This window comes from Apodemus sylvaticus, chromosome 5 (genome assembly GCF_947179515.1).
Source record: "Apodemus sylvaticus chromosome 5, mApoSyl1.1, whole genome shotgun sequence".
Lineage (NCBI taxonomy): Eukaryota > Metazoa > Chordata > Mammalia > Rodentia > Muridae > Apodemus > Apodemus sylvaticus.
Window position 1 is genome coordinate 3,854,102 of NC_067476.1, and position 20,156 is coordinate 3,874,257.

The window sequence follows — 20,156 nt, forward strand, 5'->3', positions numbered from 1 at the left end:
TATTTTTGTATGAAATCACTTTAAAAAGCCAGGTGTGTTCTATTGCCTTAAATTTCTACATTTCTTTACATTACAAAGAAAATGGAATCAACCAGACAGACAGGGCAATGAAAACTGTAAACGTTGACTAAACGGACTCTGTGTCTGCTGTTCTTAAAGTTCCTGTGAGCAGAGCAGAGAGATCACTCCCCCCTTCTACCCATCCAGTCCAGATCTCTAGTCCCTGGAGTCCCGGTCCCAGAACCAGCTCACCAGGAAGTCGGCCTCAGCCACTCCCGCTAGATTATCCTTGGGCTCGGGAAAGAGAAGAAAACAAGAGTCACAGTAAACAACAGAATTTGAGTACAAGCTATAGATTTTTGAAGAAGGGACTCATCATCTGCCACAGCCAGCCTGTGGTGGCACACACCCTTAATACCTGCACTCTGGAGGCAGAGGGACGGAGATCTGTGTGAGGCCAACCTGATCTATACAGAAAGTTCCAGGACAGCCAGGACAGAGAAACCAAAAGGAGGAAGAGGAAGAGGGAGAGAGGGGGAAGAGGGAGAGAGGGGGGAGAAGAGGGAGAGGGAAAAGAAGAGGGGAGGAGGAGAAAAAGAAAATAAAAAGTCATGAGCTTCTTCCTGTCACAGAAAACATAAGCAATTAAAGTCATGTGTTCTTTAAGCTAGGGGGACCTCTCACTCTTTTAAGAAAATGCACACATCAAGTGGCTAGACATCATTGAAACTGGGCTATTTTGGGGTAGGGAAAGAGAAAAAGGGACAAAAAGGTGACCCTCACAATCACAGCAAACACCCTGCTTCACTGGCTCTGGTCGCAGCCCAGAACCTCTGGGTTGAGAACTAAGCAAAGAAGGTTAGTCCCTGCACCAACCATCCACCTCCATCAACTGGGCGTGCCTCTCCCAACCTCCTAAGGACAGTTGTTTACTGTGGCTAAATGCAGAGAAACTACAACTATGTGACTCTCTGCAAAGCTCCCTTCCTACAAGACTTATAGATTTTGAGTTTCATTAAAAAGTCTATTCCGCCCCCCCCCCCCAAAAAAAAAACTGGAGAAGGATCTCAACATAGAATACACCAATGAGCTAATCTCAGCCCACAAAACAATCACATCTCAGGGTCATTCAGAACAGCTTTGTGTTAAAAAATTATCAATAAAACGAAAAACAAACTATGAATCTGAGGACAAGTCTAACATAAGAAAAGGTAACTCCCACCGGACACAGGAACTTGCCTTCAGGCGGGAGGCTCCAGGTCAGAGGCCAAGGGAGCAGCAGAGACAAGAGAAGCCAGGCTCCCGAACAGTCTGGTGTCCCTCCTCCAGGCACAGCTTCTGAATACTGCAAGTAGTGTACAGCCTCCGTACACTCAAGCATTTTCCACATATCTTACCATATCAACCCCAGCCTTAACCACAAGAGGGAGACCCTGTCACAGGGATTAAACAGCTCTTTTTTTTGTTTTTTTTGGTTTTTTGGTTTTTTCGAGACAGGGCTTCTCTGTGTAGCCGTAGCTGTCCTGGAACTCACTCTGTAGACCAGGCTGGCCTTGAACTCAGAAATCTGCCTGCCTCTGCCTCCCAAGTGCTGGGATTAAAGGCGTGAGCCACCACCACCCAGCGACAGAGTTTATTTTAGCTTTTGAGGCAGGGTCTCCCTATATGGATCACGATGGCTTCAAACATGGAGACCTGCCTACCTCTGCCTCCTGAGATAATCTTTTTCAAGTTATTAAGTGTATGAATATTCTGCCTACATGTATGTCTGTACCACCTGTATATGTTGCCCAGAGGCCAAAATAAAGTATCTGCTCTCTCCCCCAGAGCCAGAGTTAGAAGCAGCTGCTCTTAAACACTGAGCCATCTTTCGAGCCCCTGATTTTACTCATTTTTTAAATATTTTTAATGATTTTTTTAAATTTTCTTTTATGTACATTGGTATTTTGTCTGTGTAAGGGTGTCAGATCCCCTGAAACTGGAATTACAGAAAGTTGTGAGCTGCCACGTAAGTGCTGGACTTGAACTTTGGTACTGTGGAAGAGCAGCCAGTGCTCTTAACCACTAAGCCATCTCTCCAGCCCCGATTTTATTCTTAATACTGAATGATACTCTTATGTGTGTTACATATATATATATATATATATATATATACACACACACACACACATTTTCTTCATTCATTTGCTGATGAACACCTTACCTAATTCCATGACTTAACAACCATGAATAATACTGAACTAAACATAGATACATAGGTTTTTACTATAGTATGTGCAACTGGATTCCTTAGTATGTACATACATACTTATCCATATATATATATATATATATATATATATGCTCACCTTATATATTAGCTAAAGTATATAGGTCTATTTTTAATTTAGTTATTAACTTAGTAAAAAATATATTTAATGGGGGCTGGAGAGATGGGTTAAGAGCACACTGACTACTCTTCCAGAGGTCCTGAGTTCAATTCCCAGCAACCACATGTTAGCTGATAACCATCTATAATGTGGTCGAATGCACTCTTCTGGAGTGTCTGAAGACAGCTACAGTATACTCATCTTTAAATCTTTAAAAAAAAAAATATATATATATATATATATATATATATATATATATTCTATATATACTAAATATATTCTTTTAATAAATATACTTTAATAAAGAATGTATCCTGCCAGGCGGTGGTGGCCTTTAATCCCAGCACTTGGGAGGCAGAGGCAGCTGGATTTCTGAGTTCGAGGCCAGCCTGGTCTACAGAGTGAGTTCCAGGACAGCTAGGGCTATACAGAGAAACCCTGTCTCAAAAAAACAAAAAACAAAACAAAAAAAAAGAACACACACAAAGTGGGGGAGAACTAGATCAGACATCTACCATCCCAGCACTCAGGAAGCTGGTAAGAGGATCATGAATTTATTCTAACCTGAGCTACACAATGAAAAGGAAGTTGAGATTTTTTAAAAAACTTTTAAAGCCAGCCTCATTTGTATATCAAGCTCCAGGATAGCTAGGGTTATACATAGAGAATCTGCCTCATAAAATCTAAGCAAATAAATAATTTTTTGTGTGAGAATGTGGGCTAGAGAGATGACAGAATCAATAAAATGCTTAACATGCAAGTATGTGTGTGTGTGTGTGTGTGTGTGTGTGTGTGTATATATACACACACACACACACACACACAGAGAGAGAGAGAGAGAGAGAGAGAGAGAGAGAGAGAGAGAGAGAGAGAGAGAGAGACAGAACACTGTCGCTGTCTTCAGACACACCAAGAGGGCATCAGATCCCATTACAGATGACTGTGAGCCACCATGTAGGTGCTCAGGACCTCTGAAAGAGCAGTCAGTGCTCTTGTTTGTTTGTTTTTTGGATTTGGTTTTTTTTTTTTTCGAGACAGGGTTTCTCTATGTAGCCCTGGCTGTCCTGAACTCACTCTGTAGACCAGGCTGGCCTTGAACTCAGAAATCCAGCTGCCTCTGCCTCCCAGAGTGCTGGGATTACAGGCGTGCGCCACCACAGCCTGGTGCAGTCAGTGGTCTCAACAGCTGAGCCATCTCTCCAGCCCACAAGACACTGTGATATATAAAATTAAAAAAAAAAAAAAATTGGTGAGCCCAACATAGTGGTACATGCCTTTAATTCCAGCATCAGGAGGCAGATGCAAGCAGATCTCTGTGAGTTCAAGGCCAGCCTGGTCTACATAGAGATCCAGAATAGTTGGAGCTACATAGGAAGTTCTTGTCTCAAAGGACAAAAAAAAAGTTGAGTGCTCTAACTCAGGTGACCTGCTGCCACTCTTGACATTCTCACCTGTACTGTTGCTTTGAATAAAATTTCTTGCTATTTCTGAAAAGGATAGAAAGCAACTGAGGAAGATACAAAATGTTGACTGCTAGCCTATACACACAGACCATGCATACTCACACACACAAAAAAAATTTTAGAGACATACATTCACAATGTACACACAAGATTAGTACAGAAATGTACCCAAAGCTACTAAATGTGACAAGCACAAACCAATAGAAAACAATGAAAGGCAGGCTGATGACATAACGCATCTGCCTCCTAAATTCTGGCTGGTTTGACTTTTAAAGACTTCACTGGACTCCTAGTAAAGAACTGGAGAGGCCAGAGGTTAGCCAGATAAGAAAAATCTGCAATGGCCACAGAAACAGGGTGTGACCTAGAGGAAGCTAGAAAAATGGCTGGATTCCTGCTACACTGAATCTCTACACAGATTCTCAGCTCACTGTCCAAAGAGGCCTGACCAGAAACCGAGGAAGCCACTAGATAGACTGCAACGTCCAGGGCTGTACTTGCATGGCCATAAAGTCCTGCTTTTTAATGCCACCCTGATAGTCACATGTAATTTCCATCTCTTCTTACAAATGCCAAGCTAGGATCTACATCAACCTAAGCATTCATACCTAGATGTCTGCCAGACTATCTCCTACCAGATAGAACCTAATCTAGACCATAGTCAAGTTTCTTCTGCCTTTTGACAGAGTACTGGTTAAGAGGAGGACAACTGAAACCAATGGTGACATCATGCTTCCAGAAAAATCTCCTTGCAAAGTATTACAATCAAGCACTAAAGTACTTCCAGGCAACAAGGTTTATTTCGTTTTTTCTTTACCCAGACAGGGTTTCTCTCTGTATCCCTGGCCAAATTGGAACTCTCCATAGACCAGGCTGTCTTTGAACAAACTGCCTCCCTGAGTGCTGGGATTAAAGGTGTATGCCACCACCACCTGGCAAAATTTCCATCTTTGTCTCCAAGACAGTTTCTCTGTATAGTACTGACTAGGCTAGCCTTGAACTGCCTGCCTCTGCCTCCCAAGTGCTGAACTTAAAGGACTGCACTACTACCACCCAGCACATTATGTATTATTTTGAAATGCTGACATTCTTAGAAAGTATATGGACTGAAATCACTATTGAAATGAAGCTGCCCATTCCACTCAGATCCTGAATTATTTCATATTAATAACTTCCATGCCTCTCTTTTAGAATAAACTGAGGATACCTAATTAATTAATTAAAATATTAAAAGTAAAGTCTGAAATGATGGAGAAATCTTGTAATTCCAGCACTTGGGGAGATAAAAGCAAGAGGTTCAAGAATTCAAGGCTAACTTGACCTACATAGTGTGTTCAATGGCAGCCAAGGATATATGAGACCCTGTATCAAAAAACAAAAACGAGCCGGGCAGTGGGGGCGCACACCTGTAATCCCAGCACTTGGGAGGCAGAGGTACGTGGATTTCTGAGTTCGAGGCCAGCCTGGTCTACAGAGTGCATTTTAGGACAGCCAGGATTACACAGAGAAACCCTGTCTAGAAAAGAAAGAAGAGAAGAAGAGAAGAGAAGAGAAGAAGAAGAAGAGAAGAGAAGAGAAGAGAAGAGAAGAGAAGAGAAGAGAAGAGAAGAGAAGAGAAGAGAAGAGAAGAGAAGAGAAGAGAAGAGAAGAGAAGAGAAGAGAAGAGGTGGGGAATAGAGAGATGGCTCAGAGGTTAAGAGCACTTCACTGCTCTACTGAAGGTCTTGAGTTCAACTCCCAGCAACCACCTGGTGGTTCACAACCATCCATAATAAGATCTGATTATTATAATAATAATCACCACTCTTAATTGCTGAACCATCACTCCAGCCCTTGTCTGTTTTCAGAGTGGGTCTGGCCCAAAGTTCCACTATAACCCTAGCCTCCCACTCACACACAACACCTCTGCCACCAGAGCACAGTAACGTTTTTTTACCAGCCTATACCAACCCAGTACTTGGACAGAGTCCTAGCATTGCTCCTACAGGATCCCCTCTACTCAAGTCTCCCAGACCTATTTCTGCTCCTTATGGTGGCATGTATGAACCAAGAGCATTGGAGCCCCAGCTTCGATGTACCCTACTATTCAGTAGAGTCCAAGCACCCCAAGCTCAGCTCACTACATTTCATGTTTTGGGTGTTTTTGCTTTTGATGTTATACTAGGCAAGTGTTCTACACAGAACTACATCCCCAGCTCTCTACTTCATTTTCCAAGTACAATGTACAACCCCACACCTGACTTGAGGTCTCGGTGTGTACTCAAGTCTCTTAGTCTGAGCAGCTCTGTACAACTCCCTACCTGACCCATCGTACCTTAACCTAGCTAAGGTCATAAAAATGGCAGGCTAAAGGCAGACAATGGTGGCACACACCTTTAATCCCAGCACTTGGGAGGCAGAGGCAGGCAGATTTCTGTCTACAGAGCTAGCCTGGTCTACAGAGTGAGTTCCAGAACAGCCAGAACTAAACAGAGAAATCTCATCACAAAACACACACAAAAAAAATGTTTAGATGTGTAGTGTATACCCTCAACCCTCTATTTAAACTGATCTCACTAAGCATGGATCTCTGTGGCTTTTAGGACAACCTGGACTACATACGGAGACCCTGTTTCCAAAAACCAAAAAGTAAATAAACTTTGATCTCCTTTCAGGATTCCCATAGAGGCATGGGGGTGGGGGGCAGGCAGCTCACTGTATCTCTTTGTTCCTCTTCCTAATGTGGCTACTTGGAATAAATCTTTTTCAGCTTCCCTTTTTCTGTTTTTGTTTTTTGTTGTCTCCCCCCCCCCCATTTTTAATTTGGCTCCCTAATAAGCTTGCTAAAAGTGAGTGGCCAGACAGGACTTGGGGCACATATTGTGACTTTTTTTCAAATAAGAAAATAAAGGTTTAGGGTAGGAGAGATGGCTCAGCAGTTAAGAGCACTGACTGTTCTTCCAGAGGTCCTGAGTTCAATTCTCAGCAATTACAGGGTGGCTCACAACCATCTGTTATGGAATCTGATTCTTCTTCTGGTGTGTCTGAAGAATATAACAGTGTACTAACATAAAATAAATAAATCTTGAGAGAGAGAGAGAGAGAGAGAGAGAGAGAGAGAGAGAGAGAGAGAGAGAATAAAAGTTTTTAAAAACCAGGTGGTAATGGCACATGCCTTTAATCCCAGTACTCAAGAGCCAGAGGCAGGTGGATGAGTTCCAGGACAGCCAGAGTTATGTAGATAGACCCTGTCTTATTTAAAAAAAAAAAAAAAAGATGAGAAAAAGATGACTTTCTTTTGTTTTTTAGCCAACAGATTCAGATGGAAAACATTTAAAGCAATACCCCAAAATTAGATTGAGCCCTACTATAAAATGAGAGTAGCAGTCAACATTAGCATACAGACTCTAGTCAACAGGCAGATGGTGAAGTTCTAACCATACAAAACTTACAGGACCCAAGAGCAAAGTCCTATCTGCTCTCACACAACTAGTCTCAGCAAGCTTGGTTTTCTAGCACAGCACAGATGAGAGTGAGAATACTACAAGAAAAAGGGAGCTAGAGCAGGCCCAGCCCAGACAGTCGAGGGGCTAGGCACTCAGGGAAGACTGAGTAGAAGGAACACGTTGGGCAGAGGATGGTGGTGCGCACCATTAATCCCAGCACTAGGGAGGCAAAGCAGGTGGGTGTGATCTACAGAGTGAGACCCTGTCTCAAAATAAAGTAAAACAAACAGAAATGAACCACTGAAGCCCAGAGTATGGCTTCCTATGAATTCAAGGCTAGTAGGGTCTACAGAGCAAGTTCTAGAAAAAGCAAAAAATAAAATGCTAAACTTGGAAAAGAAAGTAGGGGGGGCAGGGAATCATGGGAAAGAAATCAAATATATTCAGAGAGTTGAGATATCTACCCAGAAACTATATTCTTTCATGGAGAGGAGGTGCTCTTGGAGACAGTTTAACTATGCACCCTTATATGGCCTGGAACTTTGTGTAAACTGGACTAAGCTTGAACTTGCGGCTGTCCTCCTGCATCTGCCTCCCAGGTACTGAGAATACAGGGATGTAATACCACTCAGGCATGCTGCTCCTTTTTTAATGGAAATAATAAATCTGAATACTAACAGGACATTTATTAACTGAAATAAAATGTTCATAGAATAGAACTGTTTCAAAGTAATTGACAATGGCTTGGGCCAGGAGAGAAGTGCAAGTGAAGCAAGGCCCGTCCAGACGAGGGAACTTTATGCTGGGGTGCAGCCATGTTCACACAGTACTGGCGCTGCTCTGTTTTGTCTTTTCTAAAAAGACAGTTGTCTCCCAGTGTCACTTAGGCCAACCTGGAATTGGGCATGTTCACTAGACAGGCGTTGAATTCATGATCCTCTTGCCTTGACCTGAGATTACAGATGTCCAACCACAAAGTCACCTTCCTCAGACCTCACCTTCTTAAACCAACAAAGCTTCCATAACAAAATCCTAAAACACCACCAGTGTCTCTTTATATACTCAGGAATTAATCAAGCACTCTCTCCCCTCACTCCTTAAAAAAACATAGGGTCTTGCTAGCCTGATTCCCGAGTGCTGAGATTGAAGTCATGGGCCACCACTGAAACTAAGGAATATCTTTTAGGATACACATTAAGTGTTGGCAACTGTCAAAAGAACCAGTAAGAACAGTTACTAGGCAGAAAGGCAATGTACGTACACCACGTGGAAGCAGTGTGGAGTCCAACAGAGGATATCACACCCTCTAGACCTGGAGTTACAGGTGGCTGTAAGCTGCCATGGGAACTGAGCCTGGGTCTTCAGGAAGTGCTTTCAACCACTCGCCTGTCTCTCCAGCCCCGAGTTTTTTCAATTTTGAGCCTTATTTAAAAAAACTAAACTTAAGCCCAATGGTGGCATCACACTTGGGAGGCAGAGACAAGTAGATCTCTGTGAGCTGGAGGCCAGCCTGGTCTACACAGTGAGTACCAGGATAGTCAAAGCTACACAGAGAAACCCTGTCTCAAAAAACAAAACTAAAACTAAACTTAAGCACCTGTATTTTGATTCAGTCCCTGGCCCCTGCCTTTTTAGCCCAAGCCTACTGCCCATTCCCCAGAGAAACCAGATCTTCCTAAAATGTCACTCCTTTCAATGACATTGCTTTGTAGCTCCTCCATGGCCTCTGATTAGTTCCTGCCCTGACTTTCTTCAACGACTATAATGTGGAAGTGTAAATGAATTAGTCCCTCTCCTCCCCAAGTTGATTATGATCATGGTGGTTCATCACAGCAACAGAAGCCTAACTAAGAATGGGCCAAAGCTACAGATAATACCCAATCTCATAAATGTAAAGGGGAAGGAAAAAAAAAAAAAGAAGGCTGGGAATATGGCTCAGCAATTAAGAGCACTTGCAGAAGACTGGAGTTCAGTTCCAAGCACCCAAGCCAACAACCACTTGTAACTCCAACTGCAGGGGATCTGACACCCTTTTCTAGTTACCACTAGCTTCGCTAGCAACTGCATTTATATGCATATTGTCACACAGAGACATTACATAATTAGGAAGTGACTGAATGGCTCAGTGATTAAAAGCAACTACTGCTTTTGCAGAGGACCCACATGGCAGCAGTTACCTGTTACTCCAGTTCCAAAGGATCCAACACCATGCAAGCACATGGTGCACATACATTCACACTCAACACACACATATCAAATAAATATTAAACAATAAGATAAAAACTAAATAAGTCATTTTTTTTAAAGACAGGGCTCTCAGTGTGACCCTGGCTATAGTGGAACAAACTCACTCACTCAACAGAATATTGGGACTAAAGGCATGCACCACCACAACCTGGCAATCAATTTTTAAGAAGTAATACTCAAGTTGGATACGGAGCTCAGTTAAGCAGAGTGCTTGCCAACCACATCCCAGCCCCTAGGCTTGGTCCCCAGCACCACACAAAGCCTGTCGTTGTCAGGTACATCCATGATCCAAGCACTCAAGAGCTGAAGAAGCCGGGTGGTGGTGGCACACGCCTTTAATCCCAGCACTCTGGAGGCAGAGGCAGGTGGATCTCTGAGTTTGAGGCCAGCCTGGTATACAGAGTGAGTTCCAGGACAGCAATAGAAAAACTGTCTCTGAAAAAGAAAAAAAGAAAAGAAAAAAAAAAAAAAAGAGATGGAGACAGAAGGATCATAAATTCACTGTCATCCTGCATGGGACTGTAGGCCAGTCTGCATTACATAAGACCCTGTGTTGTGAATGACTGTCCTCTGAGCCAAGCAACTGACATCTTGGGGCATTCAGCTATGCCCTTGCAAAAGATCAGCTGGTTTGTTAATGGTTTATAACCCACAATAGAAGAAGGTGAAGAGGGACACCAGATTCTCACACAACACTACCTTAATGCATGTGGCATGGGGGAGGGGTAGAGAATATACAGGGGTGAAGGAAGACTAAAGCAAAGATCTACATCTAAGCAGCTATGCAGAAGCCTTCATCCCTACTGGGTAAAGCTCTGTCCTGTTATGGCCCGTTAAGGTAGAGAGCAACCCCTGTAAGTAACCCCTCACCTAGGATCAATAAGGAAACCCAGTAAAAACATTGGTTCACAGACTGAATACTGGCAGAGCCATGTCTGTCTGTTGTGGGACCTTTGGAAAGGAATGGATGCTGCTCATGTCTCCTCCTGAGTTGGGGCACAAAGGAACTTTGTACCCAGAGATCATTAGGAAACCAGGAATGCTAAACACACAGGGACCACTCCTCAAAAAACAAATGACAAAAATTTCAAAAGTTTCAAAAAAATTAAAAACCCACCAAACTCCTTTCCTGCCAAATGGCTGGGAGTGGATATTGTTAAGGACATGGGGATTTTTTTGCTGTCTGTATAGGCAGTCCTCCCTCACCCAAATATCCCAGTCTTTCTCCCTAGTCCTTTATCTTTAGCTCCAGTTAATAGACCCATCCTTGGAGGGAGATGTCACGTGTACTTTATATAACCTCTATACTATTCCAGAGGCCACTGGACTTGAGAGCCTCTAGCTACAGAACCCATCCTCGTGGTCACATGTACTTTGTAATGGAGTTTCTAAGTAACCACACCTCAGGCTTTGTTGTGTACCTGGAAAGGGAATTATTGTACTGTGTTTTAAACACGCTGGCAATAAACCACCTAGCATCAGAGTTCCCAAGTCTGACCCAGGTTGATGAAATCAGTCTGAACTGAGTTTTCACTCTCACCTCTTCAGTTTGCTTCCCTGCCTGACACCTGCAGGGTCCCCTTTACTCCTAGAAAAGAATTTTAGTAAAACCCTGTCTCACAAAAATGTAATACAAAAAAAAAAAAAAAAAAGTCAGATGCAGTGATACAAGCATTCAGAAGGCAGAAACAAAGTTAAGTACTACAAATTTAATAATAGCTTAAATTTGATCTAAACACCAACTTGTATGACAGATGGGGAGCTATAGTCAAATCACCTCAACACCATCACTTCCCCAAAATCCTCAAAATATGATTTACAAGCTAAGTGATTTTAAAGCAGAGTCAAACAAATTGCTAAAATACACAGAGGCAGGAGTAGGAACCAGGGTGTTAGCCTCCACCCTGGCAATGGCCACTCAGACAACTGAGGTGTCCACAGACGCCCAACGTTAGAGCTGAAGGACAAGCTCCCACAGCAGCTCCGCTGGCCTGCTAGCCACTAAGCACTCCATCACAAACCATCCGTCACTCTGCCACACTCACACACACAAATAAATGTGAGAAACTTACTCTTTATTTAATTATTTATTTGGTTTTTCAAGACAAGGTTTCTTTGTGTAGCCCTGGCTGTCCTGAAATTTACTCTGTAGACCAGGCTACCCTTAAACTCACAGAGATGTACCTGCCTCTGCCTCCTTAGTGCTAGGATTGAAGGTGTGCACCATTACCACCCAGCCTTTTCTTTTTCTTATTTTACGTGCATTTATATTTTAGCCTGAATGTATGTCTGTGTGAGGTTGTCAGATCTTGGAATTATAGACAGTTGTGAGCTGTCATGTGGTGCTGGGATTTAAACCCAGGTCCTCTGGAAGAGCAGTCAGTACTCTTAACTGCCTAGCCATCTCTTCAGCCTGTAAAAAAAAAAAATTTAAGGACATTCATTATAGCATTATTAGTAAAGATAAAAAATAAATAATAAGTAGTTTAAAAGCCATACATCTAAGCGTTTTACATACTGTTGTTTTAAATGGTAAAGTACATCTGTGTTAAAACAAACCAAAATATTACACAGGCAGTGGTGGTGCATGCCTTTAATCCCAGTACTCAGGTGGCAGAGCCAGGGTGAGTTGGCCTACACACAAGTATAGACACAAGTCATCTTTCTAAGTTACAGAACAAACCAGGTGTGGTAGCTCATGCCAAGTGGACCTCTGAGTTCAAGGCCACCCGGTCTACATAGACCAGGACTATCTATATAGTGAAACCCTGTCTCAAAACACAAAAACAAGCAAAATTTGTTTTTAGTAAATAAAATTAGATTCGCATGGAAACTGTGTACAACTACAAAATGAATTCAAGGACAGCCTATGCTATGCTGTCTCAAAAATGATGATGATAAAAAATAAAAGTAAAAATTAAAAAGTCAGGCATTGTGGAACACTCCTTTAATTTCAGCAAAGGCAGGTGGATCTGAGTTCAAGACCAGCCTTGTCCACAAAGTGAGTTCCAGGACAGCCAATGATAAGGCAGAAAAACCCTGTATCAAGGGAAAAAATAATAGTAATGACTTAAAAAATAAAATTGAGTCTGGGTCTAGAGTCGAATGGCAGAGGAAATGCCTGCATCAGAAGAGTCTGTAACCCTAGGTTTGATCTCCAGAGCACTGGGGGGCGCAAGATGTCAAACTACAACAATAGAGTCATGACTGTTCAGAAGGTTGGGATGCAGCTCAGCAGTAAGTAGACTAAGCATTTGGGACATTTCCTTGAGACAAAAGCCTTGGAACCAAACTGGTCTCAAGTCCTCACTGATCTTAGACATACATTTAAACACACACACACACACACACACACACACACACACACACACAACCACCCTTCAAATTGACTCGCAAGCAGGTATTTCATATTTAACCAAACTTTTTCAAATGTGATAGTAGTGAACTAAGTCTATCTATATTTTTAGACATTCCAAACGGTTCAATGCCATTGGAGTTTATTTTTAGTTTGAGTTTTTTGTTTGCTTGCTTGCTTGTTTTGAGACAGAGTCCCATCTCAAATTCCTTGAACTTCTGACATTGCTAAGGATGACCTAAACTAATCTCCGTCTCTAGCTCCGGAGTGCTGAGAACACAGGCATGCACCTAGACCAGCACCCATCAACTGAACTATACCCTCCGTCCTGCAGTCTATAAAAGCAGCTACTAGAAAATATATTTCATCCTGAAGGAACAGAGTGTGAGAGAGAACAAGAACGGTAGGCCAAATTCCAAAGACAATGCTGCACACCAGGCCAAGAAATGTCCATTCTAGCTAGCGGGTGGACAAGAACTCAACTGCTCGCTTTCGATTACTAGAAGTACACAGTCAGTCCCTGCAGCTGGTGAGGAAAGACAGACCACCAGCATACACTCAGAAACATACAGAAACATAAAGTGGCTGCTGCCGCTGCAGAAGACCAACGAGCTCCCAATAATATTTCTTAGTACTAACTTTTTAAATTATGTGTACATATTCTAAAAAACAAAGATTTTTGTTTTGGGGATTAAAGCTTGTTTTTTTGTGATGGTTTTCTTTTGTTTTTCAAGACAGTTTTTTTCTGTGTAGTTCTGGCTGTCCTAGAACTCCCTCTATAGACCAGGCTGGCCTTGAACTTAGAAATCTGCCTGTCTCCACCTCCTGAGTGCCAGGACTGAGCGCTCCACCACATCTGAGACAAATTCTAAAGTTTTTCTTTTTTTTTTTTTAAGATTTATTTATTTTATTTATGAGTACACTATAGCTGTCTTCAGACACACACCAGAAGAGGGCATCAGATCCCATTTCAGATGGTTGTGAGCCACCATGTGGTTGCTGGGAATTGAACTCAGGACCTCGGTAGAGCAGTCAGTGCCCTTAACCACTGAACCATCTCTCCAGCCCCAAAGTCTAATACCCCAGGCTAACCCCTTACGATCTTCCCGCTTCAGCTTCCATGTACTAAAATCATTATTATGTTCTTCCTTATCCAATTAAAATGTAACATGAAAGAGGAACAGAATCAGGCATGGTAACACACACCATGACCCCAGGAAGATCAAGAGTTCAAAGCCAGCATTAGGGGCATAGCAAGTCAGAGGTCAGCCTGGGACACTTAAGGAGACCCTATCTCAAAAAAAAAAAAAAAAGGAACCATTGGGACTAAGAGAGATAACTCAGAAGTTAGAGACTATGTTGCTGTTTCAGAGGCACAGGGTTCAAGTTGCAGCACCTACTTGATGGTTCTTAACTACCCTAACTCCAGTTCCATGGTTGCATTGCTTCCACTGACACCTAACATGGAAATACAAAATGTAAAACATTCATACACATAACATTATACATAAAGGCAAAACACTCATGTACATAAAATTAAGTAATTTTTTAATCTTAATAAAAAGATATATATTAGGTACAGGTTTTGTTTTGGAAGGCCCTCCTGCTGCAAGATAACATTTTTGCTGAGACAAAAGTCCTATGCATCAGACACAGTCTGATCCTGTGACTGTGACATACATTTAAACCCAAGAAGTGGAGGAGCCCACACCAATCTACAAACTAGAGAAAAGGAAATATATTATTAAACCTCGCCACTAGCTAAGTAGTTGTCAGTGTGAAAAGGTGTTGGGAGCTGGGGAGGAGGGAAAATGGGGATACAATCATGGCACACACATAAATACACATTTAGGAAAGTTTCAAGTGTCGGCTCTACTGGGTTAAATCATCCCACAATTTGTGAACCCTAACTAGTAAATATTTCAAGATTCAATGAGGATGAACCCATGTTGATCCAATTCCACAGTACTGTATTACAGCCAAGGGCCCCTCACCCTTTCATGTACTTCCAGGATAAACACTTAAAATCATAAATCCACACAGGTGTAACACATGGTTTAGCAAGCATGGGCTTTGTAGGCACAGCCTGTGTCTTCTAATGCAGCAAACCCTTTGTAATCCTGGGGCTATGTGCCTGTTGCCTTGCCTGCAAAAGGGATACCAGAGAACCTACTTGTAAGACTACTATCTTGTTTACATGCTACAATATGCACAAAATGCCTACAGCAGGGCTGCGACCAGGCACAAGCTCACCCCACACACAATCTATTTAATTTGCCTGTAAAATCAAAGACAACTTAGCCAGGCCTGGTGGCGCACGCCTTTAATCCCAGCACTTGGGAGGCAGAGGCAGGCGGATTTGAGTTTGAGGTCAGCCTGGTCTACAGTGAGCTCCAGGACAGCCAGAGCTACACAGAGAAACCTGTCTCAAAACCCCCCCTCCAAAATCAAAGACACTGGAAGCCATAACACCCACCTTTTTCTGAGGTTGAGATGAGCAGGTTTGAAATAAGTTAAGACCAGGCTAGCTTTGAACATGCAATCCTCCTGCCTTGGCCTCCCAAGTACTAGGTTAACATGCATGCACTACCACACTCAGATTCTTCAATCAATATAAACACTAACTATGTGTCTAGCATTGAAGAATGGCAAAGCTGGGGGCTGGGGAGATGGCTTAGAGGTTAAGAGCACTAGCTACTCTTCCAAGGTCCTGAGTTCAACTCCCAGCAACCACGTGGGTGGCTCACAATCATCTGTAAAGGGATTGGATGCCCTCTTCTGCCATGCAGGCATACATGCAAATAGAGCACTCGTATACATAAATAAGTCTTTAAAAAGAAAAGCACAATGACCAGGCCTACAACTGATCAAGCAAAGTTACTTAACCCCTGAAAAGTCGTCTTATCTTCATCTGCTAAATAGGAAATAACAATACCTGCTGCTCGATATATATTACCCATTATACAAACTGGATGGGGTAACCCCTCTGCGGGGTTTAAACAACACGCGAAACACAAGTGCTCGATAAATGATTGAGAATCACTATATATCTCCTTCCTTACTCTCCTGGAAATGACTTAGATTATTACACTTGTGTTCTTGGTGCCTAAGTGAGTTCTTGAACATTGCAAGTACTCAACAAATCCTCCTTCCATTAGATCTGAAAACTAGCCATTCACTTACATGAATACCCCTCAAAAAAGCGAGAAAAGGAAAAAGAAACGCAACCACCATACATTATGAGGTAAAATGTACTGTTAAGCCTATGCACCGTATGTGCCAGCTTCTCAATACACCTTCACTTTCTGAGGTCTGGAAGTCCCAAAAGCTAACTATTCCCGCGGCTAATTTTGGAGGAAAACTGTTAGGTTACACTTTCTTCCAAACCGGCCCCGTACTTCGGCCCTACGAACACTGGTGCGTTCTGAGGACCCCGGACTCTTGCCGGCCTTTCCCAGCTCCGGGAAGACAGCGGTCCCTCTCACCCGGGCATAACGTTTACGCCGCAAAAACCAGGAAGCAAACTATCCCGCAAAAGAGCAGAGGGAAGGCCACCACGCGAACAAAAGACCGCTAATTCGCTGTCCCCAGCCGCTTTAGTGCCATCGGTGAAGAAATAAACTTGGGTCTGCAGACATTCCTCTGCCGAGCGTGCTGCCCGTGGTCACCCTGCTGCAGCGGCTTTGTGCGCGGGAGACGCACGGGACCGGCCAACTTTTCCTTAAAGATGGTGCCACGATCTCGCGGCGAGTGAAAGGTCACGGCGCGGGGCAGCAGGCACAGGCCCGCCTCACCTCCGCCGCGCACAAGTTGGCCCGCTCCACTTTGCCTTTTGTCTCCACCATCCCCACTCCGACCCGGCCGCAGTCAAGCTCCGGGCTGCGAGCTGCGGAGCCGCGGCCTCCCACAGTCTGCCGCCCCGCTGCCGCCGCCGCCGCCGCTCGGGCCCGCCGTGCACAAAGCGCGCCGGCGGAGCGCGGGCCGGACGCTGGGGCCTCGGCGCCGCCGGGCCCGAGGCAGCGGGGGCGCGCGGCCCCACCCAGCTCGCGGTTCGCTTGAGTTCCTGTCCCCTAGCCGCGGATGTTGCCATCATAACCGTGGCCCGCGCCCCAGCGCCGACAGCCAGCCCCGCACCTCACCTCAGCATCCGCGGCGGCCATGGCCCGGGCCCGCAGCGTGGCCCCGCCCCTCCCGCGCGCCATCGCCCCGCCCGCGCCTCGCGGCCTAGGTCCGGGGCGGGGCTGGCCAGCCATTCCTGCGCCTGCGTAAACACCCGCGGCTGCGCACTGGGACCCAGCCGTGCGGCGCATGCGTCTGGAGGCGAGGCCAGCTGGCGCCTGCGCGCTGTGCTCCTGCCGCTGAGTTCACCAGTAGGAGTTGCTCTGTTTTATGTTTCCTTGGCTTCGCTCCTTCTCATTTACCTACAGTCCGCCAATATTACTTGAAAAGTTTCAGAAATAAGCTAGCCCTGCGTTTCAAGTTAGGCGCCGTTCTGAGTTGGCCGAGGAAATCGAGTTTCCGCATGATTACGCTGCTGGCTGACCACCCTTTTGCACCGCTTGTTTACACGCTACTACTGGCTTGTTGGCTGTCTATAGCCTGCTGGGCTTCCACACTATTAACTTGAGTCCTGACAATCCTTATTCTATTTATTAGTGGCCCAAAGTGCAAGAAAAGTGATGAAACCTTTCCAAAATGCTAAAGAACCATAAAGTGCTCCCTTTAAGCTGAAAGGCAGTAGATTTTAATAAATAAGGCTTTAAAAAAAAAAAAGATGTATTTACTTATTTTATGTATGAGTACACTGTAGCTGTCTTCAGACACACCAGAAGAGGGCATCAGATCTCATTATGGATGGTTGTGAACCACCATGTGGTTGCTGGGAATTGAACCCAAGACGTTTAGGAAGAGCAGCCAGTGCTCTTAACGACTGAACCATCTCACCAGCCCTCCCAAAAAACTAATTATTCTTACAGTATTTTTCTTAAATATTTATTTTATGTATAAGCGTTCACTGTCACTGTCTTCAGACATACCAGAAGAGAGCATCAGATTCCATTATAGATGGTTGTGAGCCACCATGTGGTTACTGAGAATTGAACTCTGGACCTCTGGAAGAGTAGTCAGTGCTCTTAACCGCTGAGCCATCTCTTCAGCCCTCAATAAGTAAGTCTTAATGATGGTGTAGCCAAGAGAAGAACGCTGAAAACTTACTTCCAATGAAACTGTGAAAGAAATCTAGGCTAAAACTTCACACTGCAAAAGTTCTAGCCATGGGACATAAGGACTAACATGGTAAGGAGTTGTATTTGGTTTTTTGTTTTTTTTGTTTGCTTTTTGTTTTGTTTTTTTAGATTTATTTATTATATGTAAGTACACTGTAGCTGTCTTCAGACACCCCAGAAGAGTGCATCAGATCTCATTAAGGATGGTTGTGAGCCATCATGTGGTTGTTGGGATATTTTGTTTTGGTTGGTTGGTTGGTTGGTTTGGGTTTGGGTTTTTCCAGACAGGGTTTCTCTGTGTAGCCCTGGCTGTCCTGGAACTCACTTTGTAGACCAGGCTGGCCTTGTACTCAGAAATCTGCCTGCCTCTGCCTCCCAAGTGCTGGGATTAAAGGCGTGTGCCACCACTGCCCAGCCTGGTTGCTGGGATTTTAACTCAGGACCTTTGGTAGAGCAGTCAGTGCTCTTAACCACTAAGCCATCTCTCCAGCCCCAGGAGTTATATTTGTTGATGAAAGATATAAAGAATGTGTTCCAGTGATGAGCACACATTATACCAGGAGGAGTATTGGGGCTAGATGAAGACTTCTGAAAGGCAGTACCTTAAAAGGGGGAGGCACCAAGACATTTTATTGCAAGTGAGATATGGCTATATAGATTCAAAGAGAGGTCTGGATACTCGTGTGTGTGTGTGTGTGTGTGTGTGTGTGTGTGTGTGTGTGTGTGTGTGTGTGTGTTGGAAAGGTTGCTTGTACAATTAAAGCTGCCACATCTCAAGCAAACTTGAAGAACAGGGACTTAGGTGAAGGTGCTTAGAGAACGTCCACCTTCTGAGGAACATGATGCAGAGGCGGGAATGTATGCACATGAGTGAAGGTTTCCTGAAGGAATACAGGTATGCCCCCACCACACCAAGCATAGTTAAACATTTTATAAAATTAAAATTTTCACCTGTATAGTCACTAAAAGACTATTTTCTGCTACAATACTACAATGAATTAAAAATGTAAAGACAGGCTGGGCAGTGGTGGTGCACACCTTTAATCCCAGCACTTGGGAGGCAGAGGCAGGCAGATTTCTGAGTTCGAGGCCAGCCTGGTCTACAGAGTGAGTTCCAGGACAGCCAGGGCTACACAGAGAAACCCTGTCTCAAAAAAACAAAAACAAAAACAGACAAACAAACAAACAAAAAAGTAAAGGCAGAAGATTTTCTTTCTTTTTTTTTTTTAAAGATTCATATATTATTATATGTAAGTACACTGTAGCTGTCTTCAGACACCCCAGAAGAGGGTGTCAGATCTCATTAGGGATGGTCGTGAGCCACCATGTGGTTGCTGAGAATTGAACTCAGGACCTTTGGAAGAGCAGATCAGTGCCCTTAACGGCTGAGCCATCTCTCAAGCCCATGCAGAAGATTTTCAATTGCAATGTTTTCTTCTCCAAAAGTCCCCACGTGGGTGCGGGGTAACCTCTACTATTGAGCATCCTTACCCACTTGTATCATCTTGTATCATCAAATCTTAGAAGTTGTGATGCAACAACTGATGATCCAAACATTGCCAACCAGGACTAACCAGTGTTGCAGTGCCTGTGTCATTCCTCTTATGCCATCATTTCACTTTGTCATTGTAGCATCTCCAGTCCCTGTAAACAAGGATGAGAACAAAATGGCAAGATCTTTGGGAAGTGAAACCACATTCATGTAACTTTGTTACAATTAGTCTCACACTTGATACACTGTGTTATTAATGGTACTAAACTCTTCCTGTATTGAATTTATCAACCTTTATCATACCCATAGGTCAAAAACAAAATATATACAGAGTTCTATGCTATGTGCAGTTCTGGACGTCCACAGGGGGTATTAGAACATACTCCTTAAGCCGGGCAGTGATGGTGCACGCCTTTAGACCCAGCACTTGGGAGGCAGAGGCAGGCAAATTTCTGAGTTCAAGCTTAGCCTGGTCTACAGAGTAAGTTCCAGGACAGAAGAGACTATACAGAGAAACCCTGTCTCAATGCACCCCCCCCAAAAAAAGAATATACTCCTTGCAGATGAAGAGACACTGCTG

At 43.8% G+C, this 20,156-nt stretch overlaps 1 protein-coding gene across 7 annotated transcripts in view; it reads right to left on the reverse strand.

The window, feature by feature from the left end:
- Ehmt1 (euchromatic histone lysine methyltransferase 1) overlaps positions 1-17,074 on the reverse strand; it is a 123,973-nt gene extending 106,899 nt beyond the window's left edge. For 6 of the 7 annotated variants that reach the window (XM_052181775.1, XM_052181779.1, XM_052181774.1 and 3 more), the window contains exon 1: positions 16,999-17,074. In XM_052181775.1, the coding sequence (XP_052037735.1) occupies positions 16,999-17,061 (63 nt within the window). In that variant the 5' untranslated portion in view covers positions 17,062-17,074. The remainder of the gene's footprint in view (positions 1-16,998) is intronic. The other variant, XM_052181772.1, reaches the window with a different exon arrangement.
- Positions 17,075-20,156: the final 3,082 nt, after the last annotated feature.